The sequence below is a fragment of the Bos javanicus genome, chromosome 3, assembly GCF_032452875.1.
Source record: "Bos javanicus breed banteng chromosome 3, ARS-OSU_banteng_1.0, whole genome shotgun sequence".
Lineage (NCBI taxonomy): Eukaryota > Metazoa > Chordata > Mammalia > Artiodactyla > Bovidae > Bos > Bos javanicus.
Genome location: NC_083870.1, coordinates 110,504,472 through 110,524,274, shown reverse-complemented (window position 1 = coordinate 110,524,274; position 19,803 = coordinate 110,504,472). Strand labels below are relative to the sequence as shown.

Below are 19,803 nucleotides of genomic sequence, written 5' to 3'. Positions count from 1 at the left end.
AACTAATATACAATAAACAGTTTTTAAAAGACAGACAAACAGATAGAAAGAGAAATTGCTTGGCCAAAGAATATGAACATTTTTATGGCTCTTAATAACTATACAGAATCCCAAAAAAGACTGAGCCAATTTACACAGTCATACGGCCACAAATAACCTAGCTTATCTCCCAAATTCTAAAATCCTTATGTTACCCTTAAAAGCTGTTTAGTGTATATTTTCAGCTCTCACCATTATGCTTATATTCTCACCATAAATGAAAATTTGAGAATCATACACTAACAAATACTGGATGTCAGCCAGCCAGACTTTTGGAGGATCCACTTCTAAAAGATTGCTCCTAACTGTAGTGTGGACAGAAAGTTCTATATTATACATTTTAGAAAATGGTCAAGCCCTCTAGCCCACCCCTGCAAACGACAGGAGGCAAATTCACCTTGGACAGCTTCAGGATCTTGGAGTGCTCCCCTTCCATCTCTCCACTATAGTCTCTGGGGTGAGTAATCAACTGCCAGTCATAGGTGTAGGCTTCTCCTACGGAAGGGCAGTTACAAACATCATGAAAACACAAACCTACACGTAAAGAGGGCAGCCATACAGCCTGCCAATAACAAACCTTTTCTAGTCTTGACAAGATCTTAGTTTTCAAGATTTCACCCTAAAGCCAAAGGGAAACCAAACATTCTGCTGAAAGGAAGGGTAGGTTCTGCTGATGGCTACACTTAGGGCTTCTTCCATTCTCCCCCCAGCCAAGCTCATTCCTGCCCCATACCCACCCTGCTTTGGACCAATCCTCCCCTAAAATACCAAGTCACTCATGGTGTGGCATCCAATTAAAATACATGCCCTACCAACCACTATGGGTGAACTCATTGGGAACAAAGGCCATTTTCTTGCAAAACTTCTTTTGCAACAAAGAACAGCAATGACTTCTAAATAACATGGTTCAAAAATAGCTTTTTACAGAGTGCTAACAATGCTCGTCTCACTGAGGTCATCACACCCTGGTGAGTTAGAAGAGCTACTTCATTCCTGCTGAGCTAAATAACACACTGCAGAAGGTAGTAGAGGATGGCCCATTTAAAACAGGCCCCACTGAAATTAATTAAGATCAAATGAAGCATTAAATGGTCATCATTTTCAGCTTAGACTATATGACTATCTAGAGTGACCACAGAATCCTGTTATCTAAGTGGAATTCCTCCCCAGTTAAAGTGGTCTTAAATATTTTGGGGAACAAAATGCATTTAATGGCTAGGAAAGGGTGAGATTTGGTAGGAAGGTTTAAGTTACTACTCAAAAGGGAAAAATAAAAGGAAAAAGAAAAAGCCTCAAATGCTTACAGAGAATGGTCATCTTTTTCTTATTTCATGAGTTCAAAAGTTAAAGTTAACACATAGAACTTAATTCCAGACTTAAGATGAGATTTTACTTTATAAGCCTGAGATACAAGTTCATCTACTCTTTCTTCCTCCAGAAAATACTGGCTTTGTTTTGGCCAACTGTCAGCCCCAGGCAGCTCTAATAAATGTAGATGTAAAAGTTAGGTGAGGTGAGGAGCAGGAAAGAAGTGGGAGAAGGAGAACTGGTGCTAAGAGATGACATTTCTTGAACTGTAGTTAGGAAAAATTTTTCCACACAGAATACAGACTCACACTAGGAACTGACGATTTTCTCATATCTAAGGCTAGCAACACAGATTTCAAAATATGACAATATTCCTAGGACAGAAAAGCTCAGGGGGATGAATTATGCCTTACAGACAGGAATTTGCCCAAGGGTAGGAACAATGGAGTGTAGGTCTGTTGGACAGAATGCTGGTTTTAATGATTTAGGGCATGGTTTTCAACCCACGCCTCTGAACCAGAGGATCCTGAGAGGTGCTTCAGGGTTGCCAAAGACGACCAGGGGGATGAAGAACAGGCAGGGCTGGTCCTGCCTCACTGTCCCCAACCTCTGAAAGTTTGAAACCAGCCATCTCATGTATCACCAGATAAAGGTTGAAGAAACTGGGAAAAGGAGAGTTGAAAAAATCTGTTTTTGAACTGATGTGTTTTGGAAGACTGATATACAAGGTGCTGTTAACCCAACCACATACGGGTATATGCAAACAGGGGTAAGAAAAGAAAATACAGTAGAGCCGGGATATCTTTCAGGAAAGAGCGGAAGCAACTGTAGCTCAAAGCAGCTCTTTCCTCACTTGCACCTTCAAAGGCCACCAAATCCATTCACCTTGTCACCAGAATAGGAAAGGAAAATGTTTCTTTATAGGAAGGTAGAACAAATTGATAAGGAAAACTCAATTTGAGGGCAGAAATACAGAACAGAGAGGGAGGGCATTTAGGTTCTGGAAAAGTACTTTTTGCAGAAATAGGCCCTGAAAGTAAGGATACTGTACCAGAAATGTGGTCCTAAAATGGAAGGACCCATCCTGAATAGAGTATGGCATTCTGTTTTTAACTAGCTTTATAACTAGCTACTTGACATACCTTATGAGAGTAACACAAATCCAATGCAATCATTTTCCATCAAAGAATGCTTCACTTCATGTCACAGACAGTCTTGGGACAATGTGTGTTTGTAAGTCAAACTTTGGTATACTAACATATACTTCAAAGGAGAAAGGATGCTCACATTACCAAAGTTTTCTTAAATAATAAGTTAATAATCCCCTAATTTATATATTTTATAAATCTGAATATTGTATATTACATCGGGCTTGGTTTTTTTCTTTAAGTGACAAATCTATCTTAGCAGTAGTCTTAAATACCTTCTCTACAAGTTCTGTATCTGCTACTTACTAGTTGTTTGGCCAAAATAAACAGGTTAACTGAGTCTCAGTTTATTCCTCTTTTAAATGGATATAATAAAATCTACATTTAAAGAGCACCCACTATGTGCTAGGCACTAAGGTATATAGGTACCTTATATACCCCTTCATTTTACCCTTCAAGTAACCTTATGAAGTAGGGATTACTATCTTCATTCTACTGAGAAAGAAATGGAAACTTAGAGAAGTTAAATAATCGACTTAAAATTATCCAGCTAATGATTTAAAGAGATGGGACTATCAGACCATCTTACCTATCTCCTGAGAAACCTGTAGGCGGGTCAAGAACCAACAGTTAGAACCTTATATGGAACAACTGACTGATTCAAAATTGAGAAGAGTATGACAAGGCTGTTTATTGTCACCCTGTTTATTTAAGTCACATCATGAGAAATGCCAGGCTGGATGAGTTACAAGCTGGAATCAAGATTGCCGGGAGAAACACCAACAACCTGAGATATGCAGATGACACCACTCTAAAGGCAGAAAGTGAAAAGGAACTAAAGAGCCTTTGATGAGCATGAAAAGGGAGAGTGAAAAAGCCAGCTTAAAACTCAATATTAAAAAACTAAGATCATGGCATCCTGTCCCATCACTTTATGGCAAATAGAAAGTGAAAACATGGAAGCAGTGACAGATTTTCTCTTCTTGGCCTCTAAAATCACTGCAAATGGTGACTGCAGCCATGAAATTAGAAGACTGTGTCTTGGCAGGAAAGCTATGACAAACCTAATGTATTAAAAAGCAAAGACATCACTCTGCCAACAAAGGTCCGTGTAGTCAGGGCTATGGTCTTTCCAGTAGTCGTGTACAGATCTGAGAGTTGGACTATAAAGAAGGCAGAAAGCCGAAGAATTGATGCTTTCGACCTGTGGTGCTGGAGAAGACTCTTGAGAGTCCCTTGGACAGCAAGGAGATCAAACTAGTCAATCATCAAGGAAATCAACCCTTAATACTCGTTGGAAGGACTGATGCTGAAGCTTCAACACTTAGGCCACCTGATACAAACAGCCGACTCCTTAGAAAGAACCTGATGCTAGGAAAGACTGAAGGCAGAAGAGGACAACAGAGGATGAGATGGCTGGATGGCATCACCGATTCAATGGACATGGACTTGGGCAAACTTCAGGAGATGGTGAGGGACAGGGAGGCCTGGCATGCTGCAGTCCATGGGGTCACAGAGAGTCAGATGCAACTTGGAGACTGAACAACAACTAAGCTATGATTTGAATCCAGCCTTAATATCAAAGCCTATGATCTCAAACATTACACTGCCTCTCATATCATATAAATATTTGTACATGTGCAAGCTATATCCTAATCTCATAGGACTTTTAGAATAAATAAATGTATGTAGATATCATTATAAATGAAAACACTAAACAAATTAAGTGGATTTTTACCTGCATCTGGTTCTGGAAGAACAAATGCATTTAACTGAACTTCATTCTTAGGTAATGTAATCTGAACACTGTTTCCAGCAGACACCACCAGTTCCTTTATAACTGGAAAGGAAGTCAATACACATGAGATAAGAAATTAGGTCCAGACTATCTTATTTCTCTCCTTTCTTTTGTAGTCAAATTTCATCCATAAACAATTTTCAGCTATTGTCTTCATTTCTTCTTTATCAACCCTCTAATCCCTTGAAATGTGACTCTGCCCCACTTTTTCACTGAAAAGCATCTTCAGAGGTCAACAAAGTGCTTTTAGCAAATCTAATAGCTGTTTCTCAACCCTCAACCTTCACCTCTGTAACATCTAATACTGCTGACTGCCTCCATCTTAAAGAACTCTTGGTTATTATACCATATTATTCCACTTTCTTCCTTTCTCTCTGAGTTTTTCTCCACTGTATTTTAACTATGGTCTTTCCCTAAGCCCTCCTTATACAGTACTTTTCACAGAATTCAATAAATAGAATTTAGCTCTGTTTCATCATCTTTCTGTTGATAAAATACATAAAGTTCCTCAAAGAAATGTTGACCACAGGGCCAGCCTTAATTTTCTTTCCATTTCAACCGATATAACCACAGACTTAGATAATTCCAAGAATCTTAATTAGTCTTTCCTCTGCTAGCTCTCCCTATTCTAATCCATTCTGTCTTCCTAAAACACCTATTGCCAAAATTTTTCTAAAATACTCACCCACCATTTTACTCTCCTACTTAAGACCCCCACTCACACTTCATGCTTCAGTCCAAACTCCTAACCTGGCATAAGAGATCCAACATCACTGGATTACATCATCTCATCCTTCCCACCCCTGATTCTGCCTCTAGCTATATTCATTTTCCCTCTTGGGCTCCATGGAAACCATGGTCTATGCTAGGGGACTTTGCTTAAAACTATTTTCTTCAACTGGGGTGTAGTCTTACCTTATTATAAGTACAGTACTTTGTTTCTGGCTTAAAAGCCAGTCTTCTCTCCAAAAAAATCTTTTCAGACCATTTCAGTTCAAACTAATCTACTTCCTGAACTACTTCTGCATTTGGAACACCCACATCAGCTAATAATTAGATACTATCTTTCGCTTTCACCAGCTACTTCATACATGTCAAAGTTTCTCAACTATGACATTTTGGACCGATTATTTGTGTGTGTGCTGAGGTGAGGGGGTATCCTGCACCCTGTAAGATGTTTAGTAGTACTGAACCCGGGTCTCCCGCAGTGTAGGCAGACGCTTTCCCGTCTGAGCCACAGGGGAAGCCCTAGTGGTACACCTGCTAGTCACTACCAACTAACTCGATGTCAGTAGCACCCCTCCTCCACAGTTGGAACATTCAAAAACGTTTACAGGCTTTTGAGAACCACTGATTATATAAATCTTATTTCTCTAACAATAACTGTTCATTTGGATGAGACCCAAGAACTAAGAGAGCTTAAAGCAAACAATTGGCTGGTTCATCCATATTCCAAGACTGGGAGGTGAAAAGGGTTTCCTACACAAATATGAAATTTGAGATTTATCTGTCTGCTTGGAAATACTGCACTCAGGGAGAAATGAAACTATCCATTATGGAAACTTCAGCATTTAGACACCCCAGGATGTGGAATAAGAACTGCTGAAGCAATTTTTCAAAAGAGGAAAAAAGAAAAGGAAAAAACCACTATACTCAGAGAAAGTATAATGGACAAAAATACAGCACAGCCCAAATCTTTCACAATTATACCAAAAATCACAACCATCCTGCCTGAACACAAAAATTATTTTAATGCTGCAAGACTGAAACCCTAGATTTCATGTTATATTACCACCAAAGGAAACCTTAAGAAATTAAAAACTGGCACAAAAATTCATTTTCACTGGCTTTGCTAAACCCTGTTGACTTTTTCAGGAGATAAAGATCAACTTAGTTTCCTTGATTAACCATTTCCTCCTAATATCTCAGAATGGAATTTATGAAGCAGACCTGCCGCTAAAGGAACGCTCCATATAAATCTCCTTTCTATGACTTGCTTTAAAAATAAAGATGCAGAAATTTCTGGCAGTCCACTGGTTAGGACTTAGCACTTTCACTGCTGAGGCCCAGGTATGATCCCTGGTCGGGAAACTAAGATCCCAGAAGCCATGTGGTACGGCCTAAATAAGCACTTTTAAAAAGAAAATAAAGGTGCTATCAAAATCAGAGACACAAATGTTCTGACCTATGATCTGCCATTCAGAAGGCAAATAGTTGTACAGATCCGACTTTCTTCCCAGTGGTCACTGCTTGGTTCCCTGATCATTATTTAACTGAGTCTAGGCAGTGGAATTCTACTCTAGAAAGAGCCTCATAAATTCCCATAGGTTGGAGCTTACTGAAAAAAACAATTGCGAGACCATGTACTATAATTACAGGGATACTAATAGGATTATTTCTTTAATCTACAGTATTAATAAAAGTCATGTCTCTGTCCTTTCTTCCCACTAAAAGGGAACACTTTGATCAAAATCTCTGTCTCCCCATCCTATCTCCAAGGAGAGAAGCAAAGGGCTCACCTGGGAGTGGTGTGGAGGTGCTCTGGAAAGAGGCCTGGGGGGTAGGGGTGGCATAACTGTAGGAGGGAGCCACTGGCAGAGGGTGAGCAATCTGGACTTTCTCAGGGCTTTTTACTTGCTGAATGCTAGGAGTAGCACCGGGATCCTCTGATGCTTCACGCTGAACTGATACATCTGACCGACCAGGAATCTTCACACTCAGGTCTGTGGTTAAGGGATTAAAAATTGTGTCTGTGCTGTGGACCTAGAGAAATGCAAAATTTTATTTGAACAGGCAAAAGTTATACAGTCAGTTTTTAAAATAATGTCTCATGAAATAACTGCAAGTTAAATGATTTTTTGAAAAATTCAAAACCGCCAAAGATACTAAAGAAATTAATCTTACCACGCAAATTGGTATTAAAAAATGTTGATATAAATGTTCCTAGTATTTTTCTCTCTATGCAAAAAGTTTTGCTTAAAACAAAGCAGTAATAATCGCTCCATGTGTACTTTTATCTCCTTCTCACTTAACATTTATATTCAATCTTTCAACAAATACATATTAAGCACGTATTATAAAGCAGGCCTGTGGATCCAAAACATAAATAAAATATAATCACTGTGCTCAACAAGTACACAATCTAGTGGGGGAGAAAGGACTAGAAACACAAGCCAAAATGGTCACTATACCTTTAACAGCTATGACTGAACCAAAGAATCACCATTAGAGTACTTCTCTTTCTTGGAGAGGAAGCATGTGAAGAAGGATAGTTTAATAAATAAATGAAGACTTTCTGGAGGCAGAGAGTCCTGAGATGAGTTCCAAAGGGTAAACTAGACAAGAGGCTGAAGGGTGAGATGTGAATAGCCAAAAGAAATGAGATTAACATGGCTAGTGTTGGGAAACAAGGGTCATAAGCAAAGTGAGAGGCAGGGTGTTGAAACAGAAGGTAAGCTGGAAAGACAGTCAAGGGCCACACTATAGGAGACTGAGGGTGTGGTTAATCACTCAGTCGCTGCCACCCCATGGACCACAGCCCCCCAGACTCCTCTGTCCAGGGGGATTCTCCAGATAAGAATACTAGAGTGGGTTGCCATGCCTTCCTCCAGGGAATCTTCCAAAACCAGGGATTAAACCCAGGTCTCCCTGAAACTAACATAATATTGTATGTCAATCAATTTTTTTTTAAAAAGCTGGTTCATGCCCTTTGCAGTGAAGTCCTGCCTCCATCTCTAGGCTCAGACAACCACAGATTTGTTTCTGTCACCATTAACTAGTTTAGGCTTTTTTGGAATTTCATATAAAAGGAATCACATACAAACTATTTTTGTTTCTGGCTGCTTCCCTTCAACATAACATTTTTAAGATTCATATCATGTTATATTCACTCTTTTTATTACCAAGTAACATATTTCCCAGGTGGCACAGTGGTAAAGAATTCCCCTGCTAACGCAGGAGATGCAAGAGACAGGGTTCAATCCCTAGGTCAGGAAGATCCCTTAGAATAGGAAATGGCAACCATTCCAGTATTCTCACCTGGAAAATGTCATGGACGGAGGATCCTGGCAGACTACAGTCCATAGGGTCGCAGAGTCAGATTCGACTGAGCACATGCACGCATGCACATGCACACGTGCACACACGCACACACACACACACACACACACAGAGTCTACCATTACAGAGATAATACCAAATTTGTTACCCATTCATTACTGATGGAGATTTACGTTGTTTTCAGTTCTCAGCTCTTATAAATAAAGCTGCTATAAATGTTAAACTAGAGATGTCTTCAAGAAAATTAGAGATACCAAGGGAACATTTCATGCAAAGATGGGCTCGATAAAGGACAGAAATGGTATGGACCTAACAGAAGCAGAAGATATTAAGAAGAGGTGGCAAGAATACACAGAAAAACTGTACAAAGAAGATCTTCATGACCAAGATAATCACGATGGTGTGATCACTCACCTAGAGCCAGACATCCTGGAATGTGAAGTCAAGTGGGCCTTAGAGAGCATCACTACGAACAAAGCTAGTGGAGGTGATGGAATTCCAGTTGAGCTATTTCAAATCCTGAAAGATGATGCTGTGAAAGTGCTGTACTTCTCCAGTGGACCACATTCTGTCATCAGTGGACCATCAATAGGCAGACAGACTGAAAACCACAATCACAGGAAACTAACCAATCTGATCACATGGACCACAGCCTGTCTAACTCAATGAAACTATGAGCCATGCCATGTAGGGCCACCCAAGACGGACAGGTCATGGTGGAGAAATCTGACAGAATGTGGTCCACTGGAGAAGGGAATGGCAAACCACTTCAGTATTCTTGCCTTGAGAACCCCATGAACAGTATGAAAAGGCAAAAAGATAGGATAATGAAAGAGGAACTCCCCAGGTCAAGTAGGTGCCCAATATGCTACTGGAGATCAGTGGAGAAATAACTCCAGAAAGAATGAAGGGATGGAGCCAAAGCAAAAACAACACCCAGTTGTGGATGTGACTGGTGATAGAAGCAAGGTCCAATGCTGTAAAGAGCAATATTGCATAGGAACCTGGAATATTAGGTCCATGAATCAAGGCAAATTGGAAGTGGTCAAACAGGAGATGGCAAGAGTGAACATTGACGTTTTAGGAATCAGTGAACTCAAATGGACTGGAATGGGTGAATTTTACTCAGATGATCACTGTATCTACTATTGTAGGCAAGAATTCCTTAGAAGAAATGGAGTAGCCATCATAGTCAACAAAAGAGTCCAAAACGCAGTACCTGGATGCAATCTCAAAAACGACAGAATGCTCTCTGTGCATTTCCAAGGCAAACCATTCAACACCACAGTAATCCAAGTCTGTGCCCCGACCAGTAATGCTGAAGAAGCTGAAGTTGAACGGTTCTATGAAGACCTACAAGACCTTCTAGAACTAACACCCAAAAAAGATGTCCTTTTCATTATAGGGAACTGGAATGCAAAAGTAGGAAGTCGAGAAATACCTGGAGTAACAGGCAAATTTGGCCTTGGAATACAGAATGAAGCAGGGCAAAGGCTAATAGAGAGTTTTGCCAAGAGAACGCACTGGTCATAGCAAACATCCTCTTCCAATAACACAAGAGAAAACTCTACACATGGACATCACCAGATGACCAACACCAAAATCAGACTGATTATATCCTTTGCACCCAAAGATGGAGAAGTTCTACACAGTCAGCAAAAACAAGACCGGGAGCTGACTGTGGCTCAGATCATGAACTCCTTATTGCCAAATTCAGACTTAAATTGAAGAAAGTAGGGGAAACCAATAGACCATTCAGGTATGACCTAAATGAAATCCCTTACGATTATACAGTGGAAGTGACAAATAGATTCACGGGATTAGATATGATACACACAGTGTCACAGGATGGAGGTGACATTGTACAGGAGGCAGGGATCAAGACCACCCCCAAAGAAAAGAAATGCAAAAAGGCAAAATGGTTGTCTGGGGAGGCCTTACAAACAGCTGTGAATAGAAGAGAAGTGAAAGGCAAAGGAGAAAAGGAAAGATATACCCATTTGAATGCAGAATTCCAAAGAATAGCAAGAAGAGATAAGAAAGCCTTCCTCAGAGATCAATGCAAAGAAATAGAGGAAAACAACAGAATGGGAAAGACTAGAGATCTCTTCAAGAAAATTAATGATACCAAAGGAATATTTCATGCAAAGATGGGCACAATAAAGGACAGAAATGGTATGGCCCTAAAGGGGCTTCCCTGGTGGCTCAGAGGTTAAAGCGTCTGCCTCCAATGCGGGAGACCCGGGTTCAATCCCTGGGTCGGGAAGATCCCCTGGAGAAGGAAATGGTAACCCACTCCAGTATTCTTGCCTGGAGAATCCCATGGATGGAGAAGCCTGGTAGGCTACAGTCCATGGGGTTGCAAAGAGTCGGACACGACTGAGCGACTTCACAGAACAGAACAGAACAGAAGCAGAAGATACTAAGAAGAGGTGGCAAGAATACACAGAAGAACTATCCAAAAAAAAAGAGGAAAGACTACTAACAGAGATAAAGAGGATAAATGTTACCATGATAGGGGTCAGTTCATCAAGACGACACAATAATCCTAAACATTTATTTATCTATAACAGAACTTCAAAGTACAAGAAGCTAATCTAACACTAGGAGAGACAAATATATCTACAAAATAGAGTGTGATATTTCATTCTCTCTCTAAATAATTGATAGAAATTAATAGAAAATAAGGATATAGGAAATCTGAACCACACTAACCAATTTGATCTGACATTTATATAACACTTGCCCAACAATAACAGCAGTATACATATTCATTTCAAGTGCACTTGGAACATTTACCAAGATAGATTGTATTCTCAGCATTGAAACAGAGTCTTAATAAATTTAAAAGGATTTAAGTCATATAGCGTTCACTGGCTACAACAGCACTAAATTACAACCAACAGTACAACAATATCTGGAAAATCCCCCAAACATTTGGGAACTACATAATACACTTCTGGATAATCCAAAAGTCAAAGGAATAAGCAAAATGGAAAATTGAAAGTATTCTGAACTGAATGAAACTGTAAATACAAATACCAAAATCTGTAGGATGTGGCTAAAACTGTACTTAGATGGAAATTTATAGCACGAAAATGCCCATATTAAAAAGAAGCAAGTCTCAAATAAACAACTTCAGATTACACCTTAAAAACTAGAAAAAAAGAGCAAATGAAACCCAAATTAAACAGCCATGAAATAATAAAAAATTAGAACAAAATGAAATGAAATAATAAAAATTAGAACAAAAATCAATAAGAGAGACAAGAGAAAGCAATAGAGAAAAAGAAATGAAACCAAGGATTGTCTTCAAGAAAATCCAGCCAGACTGATCAAAAGGAGGGAAGAAAACCATTTCTTATCCTTTTCCAGACCTAAATTTAAAATCTAAAACTATAAAACTTTTGAAAGAAAACTTAGGAGAAACCTTTCTTAGATAGAAGATCAAAAGCATGATCCATTGAAAAAATCGCTAGGCTCCTCAGTCCACGGATACCTCAACTTAAAAATTTTTTTAAAAACACTGCTTACAGAACAAAAAGCGAGCCAGAGACTGAGAAAATATTTGTAAAACACATATCTGATAAATTACTTATATGCAAAATATATAGGTGTGTATATATATATACACACATAGGTATATGTATATACCTATATATATACATATACATATATATACACATATACCTATATATATACATATACATATATATATACATATACATATATACACCTATGTATATACATATACTTATGAAAACAATCCAATTTTTTAATTGGGGGAAAACATGAACACTTTACCAAAAACATATGGATAGCAAATAAGAAAAGATGAACATGAAAAGATGTTCAACACCATTAGTAATTAGGGAAATGCAAACAAAACCATAATGAGATACTATTACATATCTATTACCATATCTAAAATGAAAAAGACTCATACCAAGTGACGGTGAGAATGCAGAGGAATGAGAACTTTCATACATTACTATGGGAATGTAAAACGGTACAACTATTTGGGAAATAATTTGGTAATTTCTTAATTAAATACAGAACCTATGATGTGACCCAGCTATTCCACTCCCTGGTATTTACCCAAGAAAAATTGAAATGTATGTTCATACAAAGACCACACAAATGTTCCTAGCAGCTCTATCTATAGCCAAAATCTGGAAAAACCCAAATGTCCATCAACAAATGGATAAACAAAGTATGACATGTTCATAGAGTGGGACACTAAACAGTAATAGGAAGAAACCAACTACCGATACATACGACAAGAATGAACATCGAGACACTACGCCAAGGGAAACAGTGAGACACAGAAGACTGCACGTTGCATGGCCCCGTTCACATGGAAAGTCCAGGAAAGGCAGATTTACACAAATAGTGGAGAGCCGGGGCTGGGTGAGGGCGTGGGGATGGCAAAAGGGAAGTGTGGCTCGTCTGGGGCAAAGAAGCACCAGGAAGTTCTGGGGGCTATGGAATGTTAACTGGCTGTGGTTATGATATACAACTCTATGTTCTTGTTTAGTTGTTAAGTTACGTCCGACTCTTTGCGACCTCATGACTGTGGCCTCCAGGTTCCTCTGTCCGTGGGATTTCCCAGACAAGAATACTGGACTGAGTTGCCATCTCCTTCTCCAGGCAATCTTTCCAACCCAGGAATCGAACCTGTGTCTCTTGCATTAGCAGGCAGATTCTTTACTACTGAACCACTTAGCCACAGAGGAAGCCATACAACTCTCTACATTTACTAAAATCACTGAATTGTACACCTAAAAGGAACGAGCTGCTGCTGCTGCTACTAAGTCGCTTCAGTCGTGTCCGACTCTGTGCAACCCCATAGACGGCAGCCCACGATGCTCCTGTCCCTGGGATTCTCCAGGCAAGGACACTGAAGTGGGTTGCCATTTCCTTCTCCAAGGAATGAGCTTTACGGTATGTAAATTATATCTCAATAAAATTGTAAATTATACCTCAATAAAGAAGAGAATATAATGTATGATTCTATTTAAAAATTCAAGAAAATCTATAATAACCTAAAGCAGATCAGTGGTTGCCTGGAATAAGGGAGGAAATGGAAAAGAAAGAAAGGAGTAAACTCTGGGGGTAACAGATATGTTCATGACCCATTTTTGTAGTGATGATTTTATGGATATATACATATGTTAAAAATAATCAAATTATACACTTTAACATGAAGTTTAGGGAATTCCCTGGTGGTCCAGTGGTTAGGACTCCATGCTTCCACTGCAGAGGGGCAGTGGTCAGGGATCCCTGATCAGGGAACTAAGACCCCACAAGTTGTGCATCACAGCCAATAAATAAATAAATAAACCATTACAAGAATGTACAGTTTCTCATGTGTCAATTATATGACAATAAATCTGTTTTTAAAAAGTACGGTGTTGTGCTCGCTTCGGTGGCATGGTGTCCACAGAAGACCAAAGACTCTATTCAGTGTGGCTGGAGTGGAAAGTAGAAGGCAGTACCAAAATGTATTCATCCAGCCCAAAATGTATTACTATTGGATGCACAACATCACGTTCCCCTCATTAGACTGCTTCCGCTTTTTTATTAAATAAATACTATCTCACCGTTGAGTGTGAAGCTCTTTCTTTATCTAGGAATTACTGCTTTAGAATGGATTCCCAGAATTAGAAGCATAGAAATATTTCTAAGTAAGAAAGGCAGATTTTTATTTTTAAAGAAGCAGTTTATTATCATTATTATTATTTATTTTTAAAGAAACAGAAAAAGGAGATATGAAACAAATTATTTTACTTCAGAAACTATGAAGTAATACTAAAAGATTTTTAGGGATGATATAGGGTCAGGGAGACCTGGGTAGAATTTCCTTGGGACAATTTTTTCTGGTACTCAACAGAAATCATAAAAACTAACCCACCTGCATAAATCACGCCCCTGATGCCAACACCTGTTTCTTCAAGGAAGCTTTATTCAGAATGATGGAAGGTTTCTATTCATACTCCTTTTCTCCATCCCTTCATTTCTGCCCCTTTCTCCCTCTTCCTTCTTCCCTACCTCTACTCTGGGCCTACCTTCTACACATAGGGCAAGCCAGACCCACTGATTAATATCATAATTCAAAATGACAAAAAATATCCTCCATCATAAGCAAAACAGAACTGTTTTGACCAGGAGCCTGCAGGGTATACATGGCCTGTTGATACTTATCCAGGTAGTGTCACCACAGTCCAGGTAGGAGCTCTCCTTCATAAGACACATGTTACACTAACGTCTGCTAAATATTAAAGACTGATTCACAAAAATTCAGCCCGCAACACATTTTTAGTTCAGACACAACTATATTTAAACAAAAACTACCACTGTCCCTAAAAAAAATCCTACCAGGGGAAAGATATCTCTCAGTAGCAAAGCCAGGGGGGCTGAATGACACATCCCAACCCAATTCTCAGCAAAATCTGAGATTAGAACATGGCAGGGTTTATCTTTGTAACAATCAGTTTACACAGTTATATCTCTCAAAATCTCCTTGAGAAACTAAGACCATCCATGAAAGGAGAAATGGGGAGGGATGATGGGAGTGTTAACTAAGATATGGCTGGTTTTGAGACTGTTTTCCCCATGGCTCAAGTTCTGCCAATTAGCAAAAGGCTGATACTGGAGCCACAACAAAACTCTATTTCTTGCTTCATAAGTTAGCTTACCAAGTAGTCAACAAACACATTTTCAAATTTATTTCACACAGTAAAAAGCAGATAATCACATCAACCAAAGACAAAAACCACATGATCATCTCAATAGATGCAGAAAAAGCATTTGATAAAATTCAATATCCATTCATGATAAAAGCAACTCTTACCAAAGTGGATATAAAGAAAATATATCTTAACATAATAAAAGCCACTTATGACAAACCCACAGCCAACCCAATACTTAACAGTAAAAAGCTGAAAGCCTTTCCAATAAATTATGGAACAAGACAAGAACTTCTAATAGTATGGGAAGTTCTAGCCACAGCAATCAGACAAGAAAAAGAAAGAAAACGTATCAAATTAGTAGGGAAGAAGTAAAATTATCACTGTATGCAGAGTACATGATACTCTCTCTATACACTGAGAAAACTATACAGACTCCACACAAAAACTGTTAGAACTGATGAATGAATTCAGAAAGGTAGCAGGATATAAGATATATAGAATATGTAGAAATCTGTTGCACTTCCTTATACTAATAATGAAATATCAGAAAGTATAAAAAATTCCATTTAAATATCACATCATGTAAGACCAGATAGTATGAAACTCTCAAAGGAAAGCATAGGCAGAACACTCTAACATAAATCGCAGCAAGATCTTTTTGGATCCACCTCCTAGAGTAATAAAAATACTACTAATTAAACTTAAAAGCTTTCGCACAGCAAAGGAAACCATAAACAAAACGAAAAGACAACCCACAGGATGGGAGAAAATACTTGCAAATGAAGCCACTGACAAGAGATTAATCTCCAAAATACATGAACAGTTTATATAGCTAAATATCAAAAAAACAAACAACCCAATCAAAAAATGGACAGAAGACCTAAATAGACGTTTTTCTAAAGATACAGATGGCCAACAGGCACATGAAAATATGCTCCACATAGTCAGTTGTTAGAGAAATGCAAATCAAAACTACAATAAGGTACCACTTCACAACAATCAAAATAGACATCATCAAAAAGTCTAAAATAATAAATCCTGGGAGGGTATGGAGAAAAGGAAGCCTTCCGACATTGTTGGTGAGAATGTAAACTGGTGCAGCAACCATGGAAAACAGATTCCTCAAAAAAACTAAAAAGAGAGTTACCATATGATCCAGGATCATGTATCTAGAAATATATGTATCTATATATACACCATATATCTAGAAAAGACAAAAGCGCTAAGTGAAAAGATACATGCACCCCAACTGCTCACGGCAGCAGTGTTCACAGCAGCCAAGACATGGAAGCAATAGATGAATGGATGAAGATGTGGTGTGTAAATATATATATACACACAGACACGCACACAATGGAATATTGCACGCATACGTGTGTGCTCAGTGATGGCCAACTCTTTGCGATCCCATAGACTGTCGTCCACCAGGCTCCTCTGTCCATGGGATTATCCTGGCAAGAACATTGACGTGGGTTGCCATTTCCTACTCCAGGGGATCTTCCCAACCCAGGGATTGAACCCATGTGTCTCCTGCAGCTCCTGCATTGGCAGGTGGATTCTTTACCACTGGGAAAGCAATGGAATATTACTCAGCCATAAAAAAGAATGAAACAATGCCATATGCAGCAACATGGATGAAACCTAGAGATTATACTACGTAAAGTAAGTCAGACAGAAAAACAAATATTATATCATTCATATGTGGAATCAAAAAAAAAGTAAAAATGAACCTATTTACAAAACAGAAAGAGACCCACAGACACAGAAAACAAATTTATGGTTACCAAAGGGGAAGTGGCAAGGGGGTGGGGAGGATAAATCGGGAGTACGGGATTAACAGAAGCACACTTCCATGTGTAAAAGAGACAGACAACAAGGATTCACTGTATAACACAGGGAACTATATTCAGTATCTTATAATAAACTATAATGGAAAAGAATTCTTTAAAGTATGTATCTATACAGATGCATAACCAATTCACTTTGCTGTACACCTGAAGCTAACACAATAAATCAACCGTACTTCAATTAAAAAAAAACACCAACAGATCATCAGATAAAAGAACCAGAACTTAGATTAGAGGAGACAGGGTACAGTTATAGTGGAAAAAAGAATAAGGAAAAGGTATTATGGTTCAGGCACTAATACCTTTAGAAAGGGAAAATACAGTAACGGGGATTTTTAGAAAATAACTGCATGTACTGTCTTTGGCGTGGGGGCCTTTGTCACTGGGGAGCTTTTCTCTAGGTGCAGCGCACGGGGGCTCCTGTTGTGCAGCACAGGATGCACAGGCTTCAGCAGTTGCAGCACGTGGGCTCAGTGCTTGCTGCTCCTGGACTCTAGAGCACAGGTTCAACAGTTGTGGTGCGTGGGCTTAGCTGCTCCTCAACATGTGGGATCCTCCTGGACCAGGGATTGAATTGTGTCTCCTGCACTGGCAGGCAGATTCTTTACCACTGAGCCACCAGGGAGGCCCTAAGAGGGATTCTTGGATACTCACAACAAAGAAACAGGCTGCCCAGTTTTTCTCTCAATGCAACAAGCCACTCCGGTAAGGTTAAAAAGGTGGAGGGTGGGGGGTGTTGAGGGTGTGTTTAGTGAACATATACACACAGACAACACGGGAAGGGCCTAGGTCACTAAGATATGAGAAACCCCCAACCCTGGTCCAGGCCAAAGGGCTGGAAGGGAACCTGGGGCTAATAAAAATTTTGGTGTCTGCTGCTCAGATAACTGAGAATGAGGAACTGGAGAAAACTAGGTCCTCAGAGAGTCCAAATAAATGTGTCAGGAAATAATAACCAGAAGAATAAAAGAACCCTTGGCAAAAATTTCACAAGTCTAAAGGATTAAAGGAAAGATTTAAAAACAAAAACTAAGAGAAAGCAACCAAGTGGAAAACCCAGAAAAACAAACCAAAACAAAAGTACAGATGAGGGGAAACAAAACTGCTTGGGTTTCTCTCCTTGGTTATGCAAGGCTCTCTGCGCTGCTGCTGCTCACACCCCACGCCTCGATCTTCTGGTAAGAAGTAAGTTCCAACTTTCTGTAGAGTCAGCACGAGTTTTCCTTGGTGATAAAAGACAGCAGAGAAGTGTCCAAGGGCTTGGCTCATTTATCCTTCTCAGACATGTGTTCTATAGAAAGCCACTTGCTTGTAGGGTTTGAAAAGGTGTAATATTGACTACAAATGGGGAGATGGTGCCGGTAGAGAAAGGAGCACCTCAGATCTTCTTAAGTCAAAGCTTACATGTGGGGATACCTAACTGGGCCTTTATTTCCGGGGCTCAAAGAGAACACTCTCCTTTCAGAAAGCAGGATTGGCAGCAATTAATTGCCAATGACTGAACTCCTTGTACTGCAAATGTTCCTGTACCCAATCAACAAGCTTTCATGCTCCTCCCACCAACAATTCAGAAGTTCATGACATAGAAAGGATCAAGTACTTAAACCAACAGTACAAGCTTCTCCTTCTCTAAGCTGAGAAAGGGGAATAAATTCATGGCATTCCTTTGCACTTCTAGAACTGCTAAAAGATCACAATACCTGCTTCTGCTGCTGCTAAGTCGCTTCAGTCATGTCCGATTCTGTGCGACCCCATAGACGGCAGCCCATCAGGCTCCCCCGTCCCTGGGATTCTCCAGGCAAGAACACTGGAGTGGGTTGCCATTTCCTTCTCCAATGCATGAAAGTGAAAAGTGAAAGTGAAGTCACTCAGTCGTGTCCGACTCTTAGTGACCCCATGGACCGCAGCCCACCAGGCTCCTCCGTCCATGGGATTTTCCAGGCAAGAGTACTGGAGTGGGGTGCCATTGCCTTCTCCAAAACCTACTCTTGGATAAAATATATACATATTTTCAAAAGAATGAAAAAATGCTATTGACAACCCCAGGCCTTTGCAATTCTGTACGCATTTCAGGCAAAGACAAGAGCAATTTACCATACAATTTCTTCCTCCTTTGGATGCAGACTTGCTTGTGAAAACAGTACAAACTACAAACTAATGCTGCTGGTCAGTCTTCCCTAATTAGAAGATCTGCAGTGCATGCATTTCTCTTACTCTTCCTAGTATGTTAAACAGAAGTGTGAATTCCAAGTCCTCTTCTGAAAGAAAGGCCTAGCAGTTAACTATTCTGAATGCAGAAGGTGATCGGACCACCCCACCAGTAGTCAATATTACACCAGCGCTATCCATGGCCTTGGGGATGAGAATGAAACTCCTAAGCATGGTGTAAGGTCAAACCTCACTTGTCTGGATCTGAAGACCTCACTTTCCCCATTTTTTAGCAAAGCTTACCATTTCCAACATGTAATGCCAAACTATGTAACGTCTCTGTGTGACACTGCACAAAGCCCACTTCCACTTCCAGGGTTTCAAAGTTCAAGCTCAATATTCTTCCCTCCAGGTCCACCTACTCTCCATGTTAGACCACAAAGCTTGAGATCCTGTCCGTGCTTGCATGCATGCTAAGTCGCTTCAGTTGTGTCCGACTCTTTGCCACCCTATAGACCACAGCTCGCCAGGCTCCTCTGTCCGTGGCATTCTCCAGGCAAGAATACTGAAGTGGGTTGCCGTGCCCTCCTCCAAGGGATCTTCCCAACCCAGGGACTGAACCTGCATCTCTTATGTCTACCTGCATTGGCAGGTGGCTAGCAGCAGTTTATTGCCACTGTCTATGACTGGTGAACAATAAGAAAAAGAACTCCCAGCCAACACAACTTCAGGATCCTCCCCCCACCATATACCTGAATCCTGTA

General features: G+C 39.7%; 1 protein-coding gene across 2 annotated transcripts in view; it reads right to left on the bottom strand.

The window, feature by feature from the left end:
- The window catches only part of KIAA0319L (KIAA0319 like), a 97,243-nt gene that overhangs the window by 33,169 nt on the left and 44,271 nt on the right, over positions 1–19,803 (bottom strand). For both annotated transcript variants that reach the window (XM_061412559.1, XM_061412558.1), the window contains exons 4-6: positions 6,813–7,056; positions 4,234–4,335; positions 437–534 (exon numbers count right to left, since the gene is read on the bottom strand). In XM_061412559.1, coding sequence (XP_061268543.1) covers positions 437–534; positions 4,234–4,335; positions 6,813–7,056 — 444 coding nt within the window. The remainder of the gene's footprint in view (positions 1–436; positions 535–4,233; positions 4,336–6,812; positions 7,057–19,803) is intronic.